The following is a 21954-nucleotide window of genomic DNA, read 5'->3' as shown; positions in this document are numbered from 1 at the left end:
TGAATATAATAGAATGGCTTTTGCTGGCTGGATTAAACTGTCTGTTTACAGAACTAGTTGTTGTTTTTTTTTTATAAATCCTTGAAACACACAGAACTTTACAAACATAACTTGCATGAGTACAGACTGGAAGCAAGAAACAGGATCCAGTCTATGTAGATCGATAGGGTTCAGTATGAGAGCCAGTTGAACATTCAGGCCCTGTGCTTCTATCGTGAATGTGTCTTCTCGTTCTGGCAGTCAGTTTAACTTCCATATTTATAAATCTGAAAATGCTAAGCTTCAATCAAACTTAAAGAATGACCAATTCATAAAATGAATTGATGACTCTTTCTGCTATTTGGGTATAGAATAATTTTATATTCACTGATAACCAGCTGCTCTTTTGTTACTTACCCTGTTGTGTAGGTGTAATAATGTGCAAAACATGATCCTGGGGCTTATATTTAAAGAGATTTTGGGGGGGTGGGGTGGGGAGCAGAGGGAGGGGAAGGTATGGGACCAAAAGTGTGTTTTGTAGTCATTCTCTCACAGTTGCAGAGGAATCTTTTTAACAATTTGAAAATAATTTAGATTACTGCATCAATTCAGATTTTTTTTTTCCCTGTTCGTAGTTTGAGTTTTAAACATGATTGAAATATGTAAGATAACTTGGACCTCACTTTATGATCACACAAGTCTTGAATAAATTAATAGGTATTATTGATAGTTATAGGCTGCTTGCCATAGCTTTTATAAATGTAGTTTCAGGTTAACTCAGTTTTAGATTTTGCCTTGAAACTGGTGCATATTCTACTTTACAAGATAGCCTGTTTATTGAGAATGAAGATTTTTCTGCTTCCCGTTTTCAATTGCGTTATTGAATTACACAATTCTGTTAGTGTCTTCAAAAGTTCCCCCCCACTTATGATTGCAGAAAAAGCTACTACCTCAGATATATTTATTTACTCATTGGGTGACTACTGTCTTAGTTTAATTTGTGTGGCTTTTTTTAAGTATATAAAGTTTTTGTGGCCAGTGAGTTTTCTATGGGATTGTTATGTTCCATATTAAATGGATAAAATTGTTTGTTGAAGTGTGAGTCACTGAAACATGTTTTGTCACGGTGACCTCTTTGTATGTGTTCATGCTGACAGTGTGTTTATGTGAAAATGCCTCCTTTTACTTCATGTTCAGTGCTGCTCTGGGGAGTTTGTCTCAAAAATGCGTGCCTCTACTGCACACCTTAGAATGGGAAGTGCCTGTTTGATTCCTTTCTGTATTGTAGGGCACCTAGGTATTAATGAGGAATGTAACACTAGTAACTGAGTTCTGATACTTTGGGTTTGATTTTTCTGAGGTGTATAATCAACATACAGCATGGCTCTTATAGGCAGTGTACTGTAAGAAATGCCAGCGGTTAATAATTTGACTTTCATCATTTTAAGATTGGTTTTGTTTGTGTGTGGGTGTGGTTATTTAAGTGCATGTATAATCAGTCCATGCAGATAGTAATTTTCTTACGCCGATGGGTCTAGAAATGATCTGCAGGCAACTTGTTTCAGAGAGTGTTTTCAGATATCTGGCTGAATGGAAATTGTCTAACAAGTCAGTAGAAGGCTAAGTGTTGGGATGATGGAATTGAGGAAAACTGAATCCACTGAATGTTAGGAGAAGTGGAAGGATTTTCTGATGAGTTGTTTGGTGTGGCGTGGGAGTTGGCAAACGTTTCATATAATCTCACAGAGATTTTTGAATACTACAGCATCTGCAGTCTGACTGCATGTCTGAACACATTTACTACTACAGCCTTTAATTGCATTCTCTCCTTGCCTCTGTTTTTTCTTTTTGAAGGTTTCAACAAACTGACTATTAAGGATATACCAGTGTCATCACGAATGAATCCTTTCTACCTTTCCATGCCTGTAAAATAATTGGAAGTTTCAGTCAGCCGGTATTTCCAACTCTTTGGGATGGATGTTTTTGAGATGCATCCAAGCAGTGTGTGGGATCCTTTGATTTGTGTTTGAGGTGTGGACAACCTCTGAAAGATCTGCTAAAACGATAAGGAGGAACCTCTATGGGTAACCCTTGGCTGGAAACAATTACTGGTCAACCATGGTAAAACTTGCCAACCCTCTTTATACAGAGTGGATTCTTGAAGCTATACAAAAAGTTAAAAAGCAGAAACAAAGGCCTTCTGAAGAGAGAATATGTCATGCTGTTTGTGCTTCCCATGGATTAGATAAGAAGACTGTTTCAGAACAGTTGGAACTTAGTGTTCAAGATGGTTCTATTCTTAAAGTTACCAACAAAGGCCTTGCATCCTACAAGGACCCAGATAATCCTGGACGGTTTTCATCTGTTAAACCTGGCACTATTCCTAAATCTGTTAAGGGGTCTAGAGGAGCTTGTAATGAGCTTCGTAATGTGGATTGGAATAAACTCTTGAGAAGAGCAATCGAAGGGCTTCAAGAACCAAGTGGCTCCTCCCTGAAAAACATAGAGAAGTATTTGAGAAGTCAAAATGACCTAGCAAATATTTTCAACAATCCTGCCTTTCAGCAGAGGTTGCGCCTGGGGGCCAAACGTGCTGTGAACAATGGGAGGTTACTGAAGGATGGACCGCAGTACAGAGTGAATTATGGCAGTTTGGAAAGTAAAGGAGCTCCAAAGTACTCCAGCACTTTCCCAGCTTCTCTTCCACCTGTCAGCCTTCTACCCCATGAAAAAGACCAGGTGAGTCTGAAAAATGAGAGCAAATGTACTAATGCAAAAATTATTCTTGTTATTCTTTCTTTTTTTTTACCTAATACAAAAGGTAATGATTCTTCTTGTTTTTTATTTACCCGTTTAAATGTATGTAAGTGAGGATGCATGTCAAGCATCCATGCAGATTCAATTCTGGTAAAGGAAGTTTACACTGCTCCCTATGTCCTGCCATTCTGCGTTGGATCGATTGCTCTTTGGATTTTCAGTAGGTAAACAGAGTGGCAGGAAAGAGCACAGCTGTGTGCTCTCTTCTAGGTGTGAGATTATCCTGTTTTACCTGGCAGACTGGCGTTGCTGCAATCTGCAGTGTGATTTGATTGTGGCCTTGTACCTTGGTGTTATGCCTGGATGTACTGATTGTCTTTCAGTTTGGATATCACCTGAAATACTGCCACTAGAACTCTTGATTATCTAAGACTGTTAGAGTTATTTTATTTAAAGATATTTGTATGTAGATACTTAGCTTTAAAACTGGAGTTAATGTGAATATTCTAGGAACATAAGGGAAGGCGTCAGAGTCACCAATTGAGCTAAGCTGCGGAACCCTCCTCCTCTTTCAGTTGTGTTGGACTTCCTACATGGTGGGCTTTTTTTTTTCCTGTTTCATGGGCCTTATTTGCAGGTTGATTATTCACAGGGTTTAAGCCTTTGGGGAGAAGGGGGTGTCAATTAATGTCTTGCCTATGAAAGGATAGTGTCCAAGACATGACTATAGGCATTCTTTGATCATTCCCATTTAGTATGGTGAGGTGTGTTTTGAATTTTCTGTGTCCTTGGAGAAAAGCTACTTGTTCTGCTTGAGTTACTTAGGATATTGTAAGTTGGTGGTTTGGTGGTGCTTGTTTTGTTTGGTGGCAGTCTTTTGGCATGGAATACCCAGACAACTTTGCCATTGTAGAGGTGTTGTTAGTGTCTCCTACTAGAAACTGCATGGTGGTTTTTCCTTGCCCTTTTCCTTCAGCTGATTGAGACATGCTGGAGCGTACAGAGTAGAAAGTGCTCGTGTTAGAACTACTTAGAGAAGTCTACAAGAACAGTTGTTCATGGAAATGTCGGAGGTGACGGTACATATGTTGCTAGCTGCAGGTTGATTTTTGTGAGCTTCTCTAAATGTAAAATATGGTTGCTTTGATATGTGGATATCTATTTCTGTCAAATTGTGCTTCTCTGGTATTGGAAGGATGCATGGAGCTTCACACTCAATAATCAGAATGGAAATTCAGAAGTGTTGCTTACTGTGCTGTAGCCATAAACTACAAAGGTTTAATTATTTGTAGCGATAAAACTGCCTGTTTATTTAAGTACTTTTAGAGATTCTTCTGTAATTATGATACTCTAGTGACATGAAAAATTTGAAGGCTGGAGTACTGAGCAACTAAATAGTTCAATACTATGATGCTTCACGTGAACTCTGGAAACAAAAATGCCCCTTGTTAGGCTTCATACTGGGACTGGCATCCATTGCAAGGAATGTTAGTTGGGTCATGGTGCTGAAAAAGCCATTACTGCCATACTAAAATACTGCTATGAGGATAAATCTGTCTTATAGAAGTTAGCCAAACAAATCTGTTCTCTAGCAAGTGCTTTGGCAAGAAATAAGCTTTCATTTGGGTGCCTCAAAATTAGCAGTGTGACTTGCATGTTTAAAAACTGTTCAGCATACACTTTTTTTCCTGACAAAAACAGTTCTGATGTGAGATTGGTGAATCAGTAGTTGCCCATCAGTGTAGTACACTGCTTAGTTGTACTAGTTGTGGCATGGGTTACTGGGCAAATATATGTAGACTTGGTTTAACTGTGGGATTTTTGCTGGTCTTCAGTTACTTTCAGAATGGTCCTTTAAGTGTAAAGCCATACAGCTTGTAAATAGGTGTGTCGGTTACTGGGATGTGACTGCATGTTCATTTGAAATTGATTGTAATTCGTGAATGAGCAGAAAGACACTGCAGGAAAATGGCTAGGCTGTTTTTATTGGTAGTGTTTAAGTGGCAGTATGGGGCATGCTAAGATTATTAATTGAATTTTATACAGTAAAATGTAGCCACTTGGGCATCTCTCGGGAATGACTCGTCTTTGGTGTATTTGAAAGTTTCTTTGGCTGTTTATATAGCTAGCACAAGAGCTACTTTTCTGTTTGTGTGGCTCTTTGTGTGTGGTTGGTGTTTTGGTTTTTTTTTAAATACTAGAGGTGAAGTTCAAGTATCTTTTCTGTACACTTTCCTTGAGAAGAAAGAACAGGAGGTTGTGCAGTCATCTCTACAGATGACTTTAGATGACTGCAGAAGTTTGTGTAAGTTTGATGTTTTTAATACATAATTAATCAGATGAGACAGTTAAAAGATTTAGTGTATTAGAAGTGCATCAGAGCTTTCTGGCAGTCAGTACAAAATGCAGACTTGAACCATTCTTCCTGAATGAGTAGAAGGTGATCAGAAGAGAGGTAGAACTGCTTGTGTGTGCTTGTTGGTTTGGTGTGGGTTTCTTTTTGTTTTTTCCCCTCTCCCCACCCCAAAAAAAAGGGATATGCATGTCTGAGTCTAGTGCACTGAGAGACATAATCTATTGCATTGCAGTGCCGCTTTGTTTTGCAGAGCTGGAGCCTTGACTGTGTTATGGGGGTGTTGGTTGTTTTGCATTTGAAATACTGAGGTGGAACAGGGAGCTGGAAGTGCTAAATTTTCCTCTTGGTGGTGATGATATGGAGGTGCTTTTCTTGTCTCTGTATTAACTGGGTGATCGACGCAACTAGGTAGAGTCCTCTTGTTTTGTTAGGTGTAGAAATATCTGCAGTTACAGCAATAGAGCTTGTATTTTCATGTTTCTCCTGTTACCCATAGGCTTGAAAGGAAGCATTTGTCTAAAAATGGTATGTTTGCTTCAAGTGTTATCCGTACTCTTCTGGGTTTGTGCAAAGGTGTGTCAACTCTGAGTTACAGGAAGAGGAAGCATGCAGTGCAGCTGTTTGAATCTTCTCTTCTTCCACCCCTTTCCATTCCTCTGTGTGTGTTGCTTCTCACTTCTGCGTGAAGAGATGCAAGTACAAGGCTTATAGGAAGGACAGATTGGAAGGTCCATAGCTGCCATCAGCTATGTGGTGTCTAGACTGTACATCATAAAAAGTGTAATGAGTAATATAAAATACATTTCAAAAGGACATCATGGTTAACCTTAATATTCTGGTGGTTATGTTAAGGTAAATGCTTACTTGATGTGGACAGGTAACTTGACTCAAAGCACTTCAAAAGATGCCCTTTGTAACGTGTTCTGTTGGTGTGTTAAAGGAACTGACCAGCCTCCCGCCAGAGGTGGAGCCGACTTAACAATGAAGGGAAACTGAGAACAGGGGTGTCCTTTAGGATGAAGGCTTGTAAGAGTCTCTTTCCTGCAAATAAAAAACCAAAACCCACACACACAAAGCAGAGAAAGAAGGAAATTTGTTGCTCAGTAGTTTGATCTTGTGCACTTCACTATATTGCAGTGCATAGTTAGTTTTAACAATTTAACTGCTCTTATGTGTTCTTCCTTCTGTTCAGAGTATTTTGCATATATATCTTCTCTCTTGCGCTTCACACCTTCCCTCACCCAGCATTTTCTGAAAAGGGCTGTAGAGTATGTTAATTAGAAAATGCAGTGTAAAAACTGATAACATAGCAGGAAAGGGTGTGAACAGAGAAGAAAATCAACCTGAGCATATTGAGTGATACTTAGCCCTTCAATAAGCCTTTGATGAATTACAATACACTTCTGGAAATGCAGCAGTAAAGTGATATTTAAAAGTTATGGTTAGTCTTGAAATGGGTGTTTAATTTATCTTTAATGGTGTCAACTGCAGAATGGCATTATTGGTGCAGTTTTCTGTGCGCGTGTGCTGTATTGTTCCCTGTTTTCCTTGTCACTTGGACAAACACTAGGGAGGTTCTGCAGCTTGGGAACTGCATGAAACCTACTAGCTTTTAGGAGTTAGCCATCTCCTGAGCACAAATGCGATGTGAATATAAACCTGAAGATGATGTTTGTCGGCTGTAGACAGGTCTTTATTTACATGTTTCTAAACATTTATATTTAAAGGATAAATACAGCTTTAAAAGGTGAGGAGGCAGTGGCCATTGTAACATTTTCAGAGGACTGTGGGAATGCGTAGTATGTCTCGGTGCTTATGTCTTTGCTGTGTTCAGAATAATTATTACATGGAGTATACCTCCAAAGATGCAGTGCAAGTGGAAATGACGTGATCCATACTGTGTTTTCTTGGTTCTCCTGAAAGCTCTCTTGAACAGCTCAGCAGCTGTATTAATAGTTGTTTCCATCTGATTCTTGGCATAAAAATTCTTATCCCCCTCCCAGCTTCTCTTTCTAAGCTGACTTTCATGCTAAACCAAAACTTGTTTTATTAATTTTTCATACTCTGAACTCCTATCTAATTTTATTTTCACTGGCCTACATACATTTAACTTTTCGGAGTGTAACTTGGCATGGGTTGAATTTCAGTTTTATGGTATGTAGCTTGTGCCAGTGCAGACACTGGGTGTTCCTCCTTCTGTCTTTCAGGCAAAGGGCCAATTTATAGAGAATTGCTTTTTTGGCATCCAGGCTCCTCCCTGCTCAGTTTTCAGCTTCCTGCCTTTCTCTGGGCAGGCAACAAGAGACTGTTGGCTGAGATTTCTTTGCTTGCTCTACCTTGTTCCCTCTGGCCTCTAGACTTTCCACTGGGCAGAAACAGAAAAGTTTGGCATAAACAAAGCACTACACAAGGTATCTTGGAGATTTACACTTAAAGGGGGTATTCGTAACGCCTGACTTTTCGAGCTTGCTTTATGTGGAGTCTGCTCCTGAGAATTAGTCTGAGCACCAAAGTGCAGCGATAGGTAAATTCCTGTAAGAGAGTGTCTGCAGTACTGCTGCTGAGGAGACTGTAGATAGGGGTATGAAAGAAGAAATCTAGGCTTGAACTTTGTCAATCCATAAAATAGTGTTGCCTTTAGAGAGAACCTGTGTTTCTTCCCTCTTAACATCTTCATGTTGACAAAAGGCTTAGGAATGTTAGCGTTACTTGGCAAACACTAACTCTCAATTTTGTGCTTCTTATTATCTGAATTCACAAGGTATATTAATTTCTTGGAAAGGTGCCCTGCACCTCAGTACCTGTAGCTCCTGTCCTTGTTCTGGGGTGACTGTTAGGTGCTGCTGCTGTCTCATTTCTCTGCTGTCCCTGTAGCTCCTGAAGTGCTGAATGTGCCAACTCCATGCATAGGCCAAGCAAACATTTAAAAATGAATCCTATTCATACTTGAGATACTGGAGCTTATCAGAAATTGAAGAATGCCTGACTCCATCTTTTGAGCATTTAAAACAAGTGGAAAAGTCATGTCAGCTCATATCACTGTAGATAGCTATCAGGCTCTTGGGGCTTTTCTGTTTTTTATGATTCAGCACTTCTGGATCAAGGAAGCACGCTTGTAGAAGTTTTCTTGAATTGTATGGTGGGAGGAAATAGCAGGTTTTAATTTCCCTGCCTTACGTAGTTTTGCTCCTTCATAATGCAGGGCAGAGGGCAAGTTTGTGTTCCAGTTTCTGTTGTCAGTGAATTAGTTTCTGCAGACAGGTCATTGGTTTGCAGTTTCCTTCCCTGTCGGGAAGACCCTATTCATCCTTTTTTCCCCCAAGCTGGATGTTCAGGAACATAGTTTGCATCATGTGCTCATGATACTTGTTCACTGCAAGGAGTGATTCCAATCCTTATACTGCAAGTTGTTTAATCCTAAGGCCTGCTAAAATTTGATTTTCTCAGTAGTTTCTCCACAAAATTAATTGGTGTGATGTACTGTGGCGAGTCCTGTATTGAAACTGACAGCTGTGAGTTAAAGAAACCCTGTGTGGTTCTGGCAGTTCTGGTTGTATTTGTTCATCTGTGCTATTTTCTGTGAACTCTTCTGTCTTAACTGAGAGTGACATTTGATTGCTAAACTATGGTTAAAGGTTTTACTCCTTGCATTTCTCCTTCAAGATTATTATTTTTTAACTACTCAGTACATGGTTATCTCCTATATTCCTTCTAGAATATAGAAACAGCAGAAGCCTGCCTTATCCTTACATGTAAGGAGAACTAACTTGCATATTTTCAGTACTGTATCCTTACCTGTTATCTTTTTCCTATTCTATGATCAATAATAGTGACAGACTTGACTCTTGGGTGCGTTCTCTGTGGCAGCTGAAATGTGGTAACAATTCCATGTTGTTTGTTGGTGTTGCAGGAACTTTGTTATAAAACAGGGGATGAAAAAACTTGATAACTGGCAGTTGAGGTTGTCTGCTGTTTGTTGGCAGACAAAATCGTGAAATGGTTTGAGTTGGAAGGGGCCTTAAAGACCATCTAGGTCCAACATGGAGGATCTGCTTCATGATCTTGCTGGACTGTCTTGTATGTGAGACCAAGTGATGGTATTTTCATCCCCAGGTATAGATCAACTGCTAACCAACTGTAGTTTTCCAATTTGATGGTTGGTAATGGCACAAGACTGTCTGTTTTGCAAGAATTTCAAGCTAGTATTGAGAGAATAATTACTCAACTGGTGTAAAAGTCTTGACAACTTTGAATCCATTTATGGTCCTATTACCATCTTCTTTCAGAGGGTAACTTCTCTTAATTGAGGGCTGTATTTGCCTGGACATAAGTACAGGCCTGTAGCTCTGTGACTGCGAGGGCCTGTTTCACGTCAAGACACTAGGACTTTCTGGAACCAAATGGGGGGGAGTTGCTATTGTGTACTGGAACAACACTGTTAGGACTCAGAGTGTGGCTGTAGAATTTTGAAGATAATCTCTTAGCTGAGAGATCTACTGCTGTCCTTTGCGGTTTCCTGGTAAGAGAGTAACTTTGAAACTAGTATGATTTCCTTCAGTTGCAAAGTCACTTTTTTGGTGGTGGTGGTTGTCTGTTTATATCCCTCCTCATGGAGGGGAAATTATAACTGGTGTCGCTTAAATGTTTGCATGGGGTGGTGTAGGTTTTTTCCTCTCTCTGGGTTCTTGCGGAAGGGCTTGAGGTTTCAAATTTGCAGGCACAGGCAGCCTTCTGACAATATGAAGGGTGTGAGCTGTTGAAGGGGTGTCGGTGTAGGCTCTCCAGGGCTGCTGCGTTTAGTTCTAGGTTTGTGTGGATTACTGTGATTTCAGGCTGCACTGTAGAAAAGGTCTTGCATAAAGAATAAGTCCTCGGGGTGCGAGGAGACTGCAGACTTGTAAATTGCCAACTCCTGTCTCTTGTCGCTGCAGTAATAGATACGTGTGTGCAGGAATTTCTGCGCTCTCAAGCGTTTTGGCTCTAGAGGGGCAGAGTCTCATTTATCTCCCCTTGCGGTTGTGGTGGTACAGCCCATCAGTTACTATGCAGTACTAGGTGGAGTAGGCTTGAGACTTCTGTTTTTAATTACAAGCAGGATTCTGGCACAGGAGAAAAGCTGTGTATGATCTCAAAGTTGTCTGGAAGGCATGGCTGGTGTTTCCTCATCTAGGAAGAATCTTTAATGGAAGTGGGGGCTAGCGTGAGCTGTGATAAGTTTGCTGCACATTTTCCACATGCTCTCCAGCGTTTAATTTCATCACCAGTGGCATTTTGAAGTTGGCTTCAATTTCAGAAATCTGTTTTTTCCAAGATAGTGAAAAGGACTAACTGTAGTTTTAGGAATTAATTTTTATGTAATGTGCATGTATCTGTGGCAGCATTAACTAGCAGTGTTTGCACTTGGCTCAGTAAGAGACAAAAGTCAGTGGCACCCATGGTTCAGACATTGAGTAGACATATATCTGAACTAATTACAAGTAAGGGTTGAAAGGAGTGTAGTCAAAATAAAACTATCATAGATGTGTAGATTTTTTTCTTTGTGTGGGACTGCTGTGTTAAAGCACCTCTTTCAGCACTGTCTATGGGGTCATTATCATTATAGTGAAGATGGAGACTGCTATTTCTCAGATGGCAAAAGGATGAGAGGTAGCTGACTGCAAGTTGCATCGAGGGAATTTCCAGATAGAAAATCCTTTATTGTGAGGTTGGAGAGACATGGAACAGGGGCTCAGAGTGACTGTGGTATCTTCATCCTCGGAGGTGGTCAGACCCTGACTAGGCAAGTTCTGAGCAACCTGAGGGAACATTTGAGTCTGGTCTGGTGTTGAGGGGTAGGTTTGGAGTACATGCTCCAGAGGTCTCCCGGTCTAGAGTGTTCTATTTCAACTTGAATTGAAAGTTGTCTGCTTCTTCTGACTGTTGGCTATCAAAATAAAGTACAGTTTCTTTATGCAAGGCTATGATGATGATGATTTGCAGACAGCTGCATCAAATAGCTGAAGTACAAGCTAAAGAAGTTTTAAGAGGGATGGAAGCTTCACCTGGGGAAACTGTTGCTAGAGAACTCCCAGTGTGATTATTTTGGGGTTTTTTTGGTTGTTAGTTTCTTTCATAAGAGAATTTCATGTGTGTTGCTTTCAGTATGAAGCCTGCTAGGCTTCATTTAAATTCCACCATCGTGTTGTGTGGATACTTGATCTGGGACTACTTGGAGAACTGCTGTCCTTCATATTCATCTGTAAAAATGTGAGTAATGCCCAACTTGCAAGTGCTATAGAATTCTCAAATATTTGGGATTAGTGAATTATGAGCAGTAGTTAGCAAAGGGACTATACAAAAATACAGTAAAAGGGTGATGAAAAAGGCAGTGTTTGATAAGCCTAAAGACTTCTCAAGACCAAAGTAATCTTCATTATAATCACTGAACTTTAATAGTAGTTAGCTAATAAATTCTAGGCTCATACAGGCAGCTGTGTCCCTCCTTTCTATTTCAGATTGAAAGGATACTCTGCTTTCAATTCCTACTTTGTTTTTTCTCTTTTGTCCTCTGAACACTAGTATACCTGGTGTAGGAGTCAGGTTAACAAGAATATGTTTGCGGTAGAGGGAGAGGACAGTGCATTGACTCTTGCAAGTAAGTGCCTATCAGTCAGTCTATAAATACCCACATGGAGATTTATGTAACAAACAGTGGGCTTATACATAAACATGGTATATTCTGATCTGAATATTCTTGCTCTGCCTTGAGCTATCCAGCTCTCCTGCCTTCCATCTTTATCCAGTTACGAAAACTGAATGTCATGGAAAACTTGTTAATGCTGTTTTACAAATATTAATGCTTTTTTAATATTGGAAAAGTTTATAATTAACTTTCTGTTTATTATCCCATTTGGCACACATTCTGCTGATTTAGTAAAGCAGCTTTCATTGAGATGTTTTGACTATTACACATGTTTTCTAAAGGTCTAAAAATTACAGATAAATCAGTCAAGAAATGACCGGAGAAAACCCCTCACAGGCTAGATTCTCAAGTCAGATAGCAGCACATGCTATGTGCATACAGAATGGTCTGTTACTGTGCTTGTATATGCGTATGTTTAAAAACATGAGGAAGTATTGGAGCTCACACTGTCTTAGAAACCAGCAACTTGTTCTTCTGTGGCCATTTTAAAGAGTTCCTCTTGTAGGGTCACTTGACATGCTTGTCTGCTATACTCTTGAGGAAGGAAATTATTGGTACTTAGGTCTTTTAATGGTTCTAAAAGTTCTTATAAGAAATTTTTAAACTACTGCATTTGTAAAGGTGACAGCTTCTGTTGTAGTCAGATAATTCTTCCTCTTGACATCTATGCTTTTAACTTTGCTCTCTTGTGACTAAAAGTCAAAGATATTTTACCCTGGGTGAAACATGGAGTGCAGTAGCTGTTTTAAACCAAACCCAACCAAAACAAAACACCAAAACAAAAGTCCTGGGTTTAGCTAGTCCTGTTTTACATTCATGGAAGACTATTTAAGAACTATGAATCTGAAAACATGAGTTCTGTTCTGGGCGTTGCCACTTGGAATTTACGTGGTGATGGGTGGTTGTTTTCACTTAATGCATCTGTGCAGTGTTTAAAAACCAACGAGTAGCTGCTCATCCGTCTTTCAGGTGTGGTTTCAGCTTTTTAGTGGAGCGTTTCAGAAGTCTTTCTGGCTCTGAACATGAGATGGATGGTAGGAGTCTTTAATAAACCACTGGAGGAATCTTCCCGTGTTCCCAACTTCCTATACCACTCGGAATTCATGATGGTACCTTAACTCTGCCTGTGAATTTAAGGAAATAATTGTGGCTGCTATTCAGCATGCAGTTGACAGATGCTGTTTTATGTCTCCTAGAAGATACTGGTGGAGGATGAGGGATGTGCTGGAGGCTTGTTTGGTACCTCTTTCTCTCTGACACCTCTGTCTTACTTAAGTAACACTTCTAACATGTTTATTATACACCTTCATCCTGTTACGAAAAATATATTGATAACTTTCAGAGTTAGACTAGACTGATTTATTTGTGTTTAATAAATCCACTAGAGTTGACTTTATTTGAGAAAATTACTTTGACAGCTGGCAGCTCTGTTCTGCTTAAGAAAACAAACAAACAAAGCTGGATGTTCAAGCTTCATTGTGTGAACATGCCATGTTTAATTTTCTGTATATAGTTCTAAACAGAACTGTCCATAATCTGTTAACATAAAACTGAGTCTTAATGATGTATATTGTTTCTTTCTCAATATTGTGTTTGGATGTATTTTGAAGATACCTCTGAAAGATTGGATTTCTAGAGAACAACTAATATAGCTGGGGACAAGCTTTTTCCCTTTCCTGATCTCTGTGTGGTGAGGAAAATTCTAAGTTGCTTCATGTGAGTTTTGATAAAATGGTTTTAAAATTTTCTTAGAGATTTTTTTATGGAGTTTACTTGTATCTTAGCTCAATCCGAGTTAAAATAAAAAAATTGAAGGCATCAAGCTTTACAAGGACCTTAGTATTCTTAACTGGCGAAGGGAACAAAAATTTTCTTATCCCTGTGTAGCCAGGGAGGGAATCCTAAAATAGTTTTAGTAGTTAAAGTGGGTTTAACCTTGAATCTCGTATTTTGCTTTTCCTCTCTAATATTTATCTTAGTTTTTGGCAGACTTGTCTTAACCTTTCCAATTTCTGACAACAGCCTTAATAGCAAATTTTTTCCTCTTTCCACAACACATGCATTTTGTTTACTTCACTGTTACTGATACTGTGAGACCAGCAGCTTTAAATAAGGTTAGCTTTTGTCTTTTATATGTACAGCTATAATGACTCCCATTGTATTGCTTGCTTAAGCCATGACAACTTGATTTTTTTTAAAGTATGTATTTAATAGATTTTTACCAATTAAAGTAGACATCTGTTTGGAAATCAGTAATAATCAAAATCACTTACGAAGAAATTGTTGGCTCATAATGTATCTAAAATATTTCTGGAAGTTCAGCTTCTTTCAGTTTTGTTGCTAAGAGATGAATTTTCATTGACATGAGATGTGAGGACATGTCAGCATGCTACCAGTTGTTTTATAGGCTGTTAGCTCTGCCGCCTTGCAGATGGTTGAAAAACTCTTGGTAGTGGGTAAATGTGTGCCGATTATCTCATTGAATTAAGGTAACCTTTTGTCATTCATTGAATTCTGCAGACCAGGCACTGAGCAGCTGCTCTGCTGCTGAATTCTGGATTTAATGAGTACAAAGATTATGCTGAAGGGTATTTAGTCCTGTTCCAGGTACTCAGCACTGTACCACTGTAAGAATTTTTTAACTTCCTACTACCTTCAGTGTGTTAGTAATCAGGGCAGTCCAATAAAAATAATCTTCAACATTTTGATTAATTTATATTTTCTAATTTTGTTGTCACCACGTGGTCACTGATATTTTAAAATTTTGCAAGTAGGTCAGAAAGAGAGATTGCAAAGAGCTGTTGGTTTTTTTGCTCCCTCCTCTCCCTCTGCCTTTCTTTAAAGCGGTGCAAAGGAAGGTAACTTGTTTCTGCTTGCTTTCTGTATTAAAGTTTTGGGTTCATTGCATGTAGTTTGGTTGGGTTTTTTTTGCTGTTGTGATGTCTCTCCCATGGTAGTCTGATTTGATACTAGGTCATGAGGCAAATAAACTATAAATAGTTTTAAGTGGTATTGATGAGACTTGCCTCAAAACACTTCAAGCAATCTAATGATTATAAAAGTTCATAAAGACATCTGTTTATCTGTTTGACACTTGTACTCTCACCTCATTTATTAGGGAGTGTATTTAAATGTGATAGTTCCCTGCATGTTAAAACTTGCTTGTAAACTTGTTTCCCCACCCTTTATGAAAACAAGCTAGTAGGCTGAATTAGGTTTTCATTGAGGCTGCTTTTATTAAAGACTGTTTCAAGATGTTTAATTTTTTTTTTTTTAATATTAGTTTCTAGAATGACTTTGGAAAGGGGCTAGGGAAGGAATTGGAGCATTCCCCAGGTAAAGCTTAAATAACTTGGATTGCAGAAGGCAAAACTACTTCTGGATTGTTAGTGTTTTCAGACTTTGAAAAAACAGTTAAGGTCTTCAGACCAGTGTAATTTTGTCCAAGAAAATTCTGGTTTGTAAAGATCTGAAAGATGTGTGTGGTTTGTTTTTTTTTTTTGAGAATTGTATTGCTTTGGAAATACAATGGATAAAAATACCTTACTCTAGTTATGTTTTATAGCAACTGTATTTAAAGGGGTATACTTGTGTTACTGTGCTGTGTAGAAGGGGGTGCTACACTCTTCTGTAACATAGTAATGGATTAAGGACTTGAGGGATCTTCTAGAGATACTTTCTTCAGGCATTATGATCCTCTAAGCAAGAGTTAGAAAGAGTTTAGAAGTCACAGGTGTTAGTAGCTGTTGTCCAGGGTAAGAGGTAAATAGAAGAGGGCTGATAGTTTAAGGGTGACTGCCTAATGCATCTTACAAGAGGAGGTGTTTCTGAGATCCAGTTTAGGTTCATATCTGCCCTGCTTAAGTGTAACTTTTATTTCATTCTTTGAAGTGTGGAGATTGTATTTTTACCAGGTTATAAAGTGTATAATGTTTTAATGGGTTCCTAAGTTTCTTCTCAACCCAAATCATGTGTACTGATTAGACTTCTGCCACTAAATAGTTGCCCATCTTCCATTCAGTTTCAAGAAGTATTGTTGGGCTGTTTCTGTTCAAACTACATTGTTCAAAAACTAGAAAGTCTGTCAGAATTATCATGGAAAAAAAAAGATAAAAAATCAATGTTTGAAATATGGAATTCAGACATGAATCTATTTTTAAATTGAATTAATTTTATTTGTTATGTAAAACTACAGTAAGATGGGCGTATGATATTCTGATTAAATCTTTGCAGGAAGCCTTGGAGCTGAAATGTTTTCCCTGCTGTAAAAATACCACAGTCAAATAATAAATCTTTTGAAATTATGGAAAAAAAGGAAGTGCCTTCATAGTTTTTTGATTACCCTCAATATATTTTTGCCTTAATAATCAAATGGGTTTCCATTTCTCAATACAGTTTTAACACTTAGGTGGAATGCATTCCATCATAAATGACTATTGGAAATAGCTTCTCAGACTGCAGAAATTGCTATTCTCTTGCACGTAGTGGGTTTTCTTGTAATAGATTCCCCTCCACCTGCTCCACTGCCCCCCCACCCCCTCTTGTTAGTTTACTGAAATGCTGACATCTAACTCCAGTATATATCCAAGAATTCCTCTTCATTTCTGTTAAAGATCTAACAGGTTTCTTTTGTGACCTGGTTCATGTTTTGAAACTTAGTCATGGTCACTGGGTATAAAAAATCTGAAATAATGTCATGGAGAAATAGCTTTAAAAAGTGGTCTGCGTAGCATCTGTGTGATTGCCTCTATGCTAAAAGTAGCTGTTACATAATAGTGTGTATGAAAATCAAGTCTTTCATCTCTTAGCAACCTTTCTTAGAATATGTTGGATGACTAAGGTAAACTGATTATTAATGCTTTCTTCAGGCAAACCAGACCAAAATACAACAGCTCGTGCAGTGGTATGTTTCAGCTCTGAGGAGACCAGAATGAAGTTACGCAAGCTGCATGAGAACTTGAAAAGTACCAACTTCTAGTATCAGAGTTCAGAATGACAGCTTCTGGCACAGCCTTGACTACAGCACTGTTGTTTTTTGGTGGTGCTGTAATGTGGCCAAAAATAGCACAGATGAGCACTGTGCATACTTGTTACAACTTGGTAAGTTTTGCTTGGTTGTGTGAACTAGCAGTCCTATGCACCTTAGGTCCTTTTAAGTCCTGTAGTAAAGGGAGCCTGCTTTTGGGTAGCGCTTTAATAAAATACTGCAAAATGCTACAGTTGGAGAGGAAAAAACCAAACCCTGAGTACTTAAACAGTTGTCTTGGAAGGAGTTTCACCCAGGAGGAGGTACTACAGGGAATGTACTATGTTACCTTATTATATCACTCTTTATAGAAAACAGGCTGTTATACCATAAAGCCAGTAAGAGAGAGGGTAATTAAATTCTTAAATGGGGCTGATATTAGCAGAGGTACAGTGACAAATGTTTTGATAGAAGCAGAGCAACAACAGAGACCAGACTCAGAACTGCATTGCAAACTGACAGCAGCTGTTACTTGTGAAGAACTATACGAATGTGCGTTTCTCCTGTAGCCCGTTGATAGGTTGACTTTTATACAGAAGTAAAAATACCTGTTTTGCTAAGAGTCTTTTAAAGTAGTACTACAAGAAAGCAATGTTCATATTTTGTCTGTAGTTTCAACTCATTTTGTATTCGAAAAGCAGTAAATACTTTAGTCTGCGTACGTGTTCTTTGTAGTAGATCTAGTAAATTCCATCACAGGTCTGTTTGGTACAGTTTGTAGTTGCTGTCAGCACCTATTCCCTCCATGGTTATTACCACGGAATACAGATTTGGTCTTTATGCTTGTATGCCTGGCTTTCTGTTTCCTAGGTGTGGGATTCCAGTTACTTTTCAGGCTTTTCTAAGAACAGATAATAATCTAGAACAGATTGCCCACCTAGTGAAAGCAGTAGTGAAACATAGATGTTACTGTTGCTGGTTTAAAAAAAAAAAAAAAAGTCTTCAGTGCATTTCTACTAAGTCAGCATAAAAAGTATTTTTTGGGATCAGTGTTTGTTCTCTAGCTTCATCAGTGTAAACCTTGAGTGAAAAGCTATATTAAATACTTGATTAGCAGCTTCTGTGGAGGTATGAAGAAGTCTCCTGTTATGAAAATGAGAGGCATAAACTTATAATCTGTATAAAACTGTTCACACTACATACAATTCAGCTAAATTCTCGGGGTTATTTTGCCCAAATTATCAGGTTGTATTCATACTGTACTCTTAAGGTGCTATCAACATCAGTGAAAATAGTTTTTACTGGTTTTTTTTGGTTTGGTTTTTTTTTTTGTTAGTTCTGAAGTCACTTTGAATGCTTCTCCTGAGTGTTAATTGGGAAGTCAGTAATGCAAATAGCACAAATGATAGATGAGGCCCAAATACTGTGTCAGGATGGACAGATTTCATTCATGCTCTGCTAAATTTGTGGCTACTCCAGAAACCTCAGGCTGAGCAGTGTTCATTTCTTTGTACAGCTGTTCCTGAGCTTTTCCCATGAGGTGACCTTAACTGATAAGATCTTAACATGGGTTTTGTGGTTTCACTGCTCATAATTAGGGGAAGGAAAAAGCCAACTATGATATGACCTTACCATTGTGGTATAGGACACTTTTTCCTGTCATGTCATAAACTTTATTAGTTTGTTTTGCAGAGTTAAATATTTTTATATTTAGCTTAAAATAATTTGGGGAAATGGGAAACATACATGGGAAGTGTTGGACTGTTCGTCTGCTGAAAGGGTGTGGGGTGAATCTATCTTTATCACCTTTCTATTTCAATGGCCATAGCTTTTCCCACCCACCTACCCGCCTTCTACCATGAGTTCATATAGCTTAAAAAATAGCAGGCTTGAGGCCCTGACTGCAGTGTATGTGTTGCTTGACTAGAGTAGAATTGACTAGAAAATGTCGGCTTGAGGCAGTGCTTAAGTTTCCAAAGCCTCGGGAAGGGCCTGAGGAGTCCCATCTATGGTATGTTGTGCTGCAGGGTCTGCAGTGGTAGTAGCACAGGTGAAGCTTTAGGATACGGCTGTCGCATGTGTTAGCTCAAGAGCTGTAGCTGGATTAAACTAATCTTTCTTTGTGAGTTATAACATTAGATTAAATTGTGACTGAGTTAAACAGATAATCCATTAGAGTAGAACCAGAAGACTAAATGAATGCAGTGAAGATAATTAAGCACGCTCTTAAAAACTGTTCTGACTTGGGAGAAGATACTGTCTTGACGTGTCATGCAGATGTTTAATTTGAGGATGGAAAGGCTTTTTCCTAATTATATGAGAGAGCTGTTCTGCAAACAAGTAAAGAAGTTGGAATCTTGTTAATAGAACATTACTCAGAATTGAGTAGCTAAGCACTTCTGTAGCTCTGAGGATTTTTCTGTTTAACGTCTAAAATAATGTACCTGATTTAAGAAGATCCTATCTCTTTTCCAGGATATAACAAGTTATGAAGTAATGTTTCCCCATAGAGGACCAACCTGTTATCCTCAGCTTTGTCCGTATAAGATCTTAACTAATACGTGCTGGTAACTAACTTGGAATTTGTTTTGTGGTCACTGATTACAGGAGTCTGAAGAGTAGCCTCACTAGCTGTCTTTAGCCATGTCTAAAGAATACATTTCTCTTACGGTTGTTTTGTTTGAGCTTCTCTCTTGAACACAAATATTGAAATCTTTTAATGGAGAGCTAAAAACTTCATGTTTTATGCCTAATGTTCTATGATGAAGATCAGTTTCTCAAAAGTTAGAGCATACTGAAATTGTAATGCCATATAATTAAAATCATGTCCTTTTGCTGTAAGGCTTTACTGCAGTTTTGCTTTTGTATTTGTAGCAGATTAACACAGATATGTATCATAATTGATATATTGGTAGATGATAAAATCATTTCTGTTAAATGACAGAACATTGGGCTGGAAGAAAAGCATGTTGTGCTACAGAGCTCAGCTACACTGCTCTGCTGTTATCCTGTGACTATCCTGTAGAACTAGTTGGGGTGTTTGCCTTGATTTTGAAGTCTTCCTGAATTTGGTTGGTACAGATTTTTTTCTGTGAGGTCCATTGTGAGCTTGACTATTGCCATTCTTTTATAGTGTGAAAACCTGAAGTATGTTTAAGGGTGTAAAATAGGAATGCCAAATCAAAGCTTAAGTGCAGCATACAGGTTTTGAGGCAGGATCTTCCCCCCCTTCTTTCTTTTCCCTTTCTCCATGGGTTATATAGTTTCATTTGAATGATGCTTCGGACAATACAACCATACCAGCAGATGCTCCAGACACCTTTTCAACTGTCATGAGTACCGAATGGCACCTACCCATGAAAACTTAGGAGTTGTTTGGCCAGTGTGTTATCCTTGAGAAAAATACGTTCTCTGTGGAGGAAAATGTCCTGAGTGATAGCAGGTTTTTCTTTGCTGGCTGTCAGGGTTGACAAGTGACACATGTTAAAAGTGTAACAACTAAAAGGCAGTCTCTTGGCTCCTGACAGGAAGAAGCTTTGTTGCACTCTTTCTTTTCTTGTTCCTAGTAATTCAAAATAAAATATTTAAATTGCCTGAAATTCCAAACCATCATGAATATACCTGGTCTGAAAACAGTATTAACAAAATCCTAGAAGTGCATAACAAAAAGTTGTATTATGCAATTAACAGGTGGTGTCCTTTAAATTCCAGGCAAAATGCAAAGAAACCATAAAAGGAGTGTTATTTTACAGCATGAAAGCAAATAAAGACTAGAAGTGATGGGGGGAAGAATACTACCTTCCTAGAAAAATTGTCTTCTGTGCATATGGATGGCAGTATATAAACTGTTAGATTTTTGAAAAGCATGCTTTCTGCATTGCTTTCTGCTTTGGAGAGGTAAAGAATGCTGTACAGTACAGTTGCAGGCTGTTGAATCCTGTCTTTCTTTTATACTGATGTTTTTTTCCTTTGATTCATTGAAGAGCACTCATAATATACCTTGAGGGCCAGTAAGAAAGGGCTTCTTGGCTTTCAGACTTTTCAGACCTTTCATGCAAAGCAAGACAGAGGTATTGGCTCAGATCTTCTTGGAGATAAAGTTTTTGCAGAAGTAGATGAAAATGTCTTAGGATTTCTCATGGTTATTTGAAATTACTCACCAAATTGTCTATTATCCTCTATGCCTGTGCTACAGGGGGTTGCCACTTGAAGCTGGTTGGGTACAAGAAATTCTAAGAACATGCATTCCATGTTTTCCCAGAAGGATTTAGGAGAATTTAGCATGTTGGTCACTAATTGAGATTTGAGTCAGCTAGAACACTTCTTGCTCCCTGTTAGTCCAGGAGGGCACCTGGTGTGGCTGGACCTATGGAACTTGTAGCTGCATGTCTCATTCACCACTGTAATCAGGAGTAAATGTATTAATACCTAGTACTGGAGGTAAATGTATCTTGAGCTGCTTTCCAGTCTCTAAGTAATGAGTCTAATCTATTGCAGTAAAAGCTCTAACAGTCAGTGAGTGCAGTACTTTAAGTAATTCTGTGGTTTAAATCTAATTACTGTACGGTGCTTTTTAAATCAAACTTTTGTTGGCTGCAGGGCAAAGCATCTTAAGCCTTGTCAAACTTTAACTGTACATTATGTGAAATTATTTTAAGAGTGATAACTATGATCCTGTCTTGTGCAATGTGTTCTGTATTTACAAGAGAAGAATTGCAGCTGTTGAAGTTGGTCAATTATGTAGGAAATAATGGGATCGACTATACTGAGATGCCAGAAAATAATTGAGTGTGTAAATGAGAGCCAAACTCGTTAGTCTGTGACATCATACAGTGAATGCAAGGTTTTAATGATAAACTAGGTACTAATGATGAAGCTTTTTCTATGCTACAAATGAGCTAATTTATAAACTGCCAGGACCTGAAGAAGGAAGTCTCTTAGGGCCAGAGGCTTGTGTATTATAACATATTTATTGGTTTGATAAAAGCTGTATTGCATTATCTGTCCAATTTAACCAGGAAGTATTTTTCTTGTAATTTAACTGTGAATCTCAAGAGGACAAAACTGTAGGAGTGTGATTTTCACATTCTAATGCCGCTTAGCAGTAGCAATTCAGGAATTGATGCAAATAAGTGTTTTAAACAGCTTCCAGGGAAGGGAATGTCTTTCTTCTCAGAAGTGATTTCTGTGTGCCTTGGGGTACTCTATTTTTAC

General features: G+C 38.5%; 1 protein-coding gene across 1 annotated transcript; it reads left to right on the top strand.

Annotated features, from left to right (window-relative positions):
* Nucleotides 1–1858: 1858 nt before the first annotated feature.
* LOC104515175 (histone acetyltransferase KAT6B-like) lies at nt 1859–2718 on the top strand (the record flags this gene model as incomplete). The annotated part of the gene is made up of 1 exon (XM_010159053.1): nt 1859–2718. A coding segment is annotated over exon 1 (621 nt), but the record flags the coding sequence as incomplete, so codon positions are not given.
* Nucleotides 2719–21954: the final 19236 nt, after the last annotated feature.

The sequence above is a fragment of the Eurypyga helias genome, unplaced genomic scaffold (assembly GCF_000690775.1).
Source record: "Eurypyga helias isolate BGI_N326 unplaced genomic scaffold, ASM69077v1 scaffold41909, whole genome shotgun sequence".
Classification (NCBI taxonomy): domain Eukaryota; kingdom Metazoa; phylum Chordata; class Aves; order Eurypygiformes; family Eurypygidae; genus Eurypyga; species Eurypyga helias.
The sequence above is the reverse complement of the archived record's forward strand: the minus strand, read 5'-3'. Positions and strand labels throughout refer to the sequence as shown.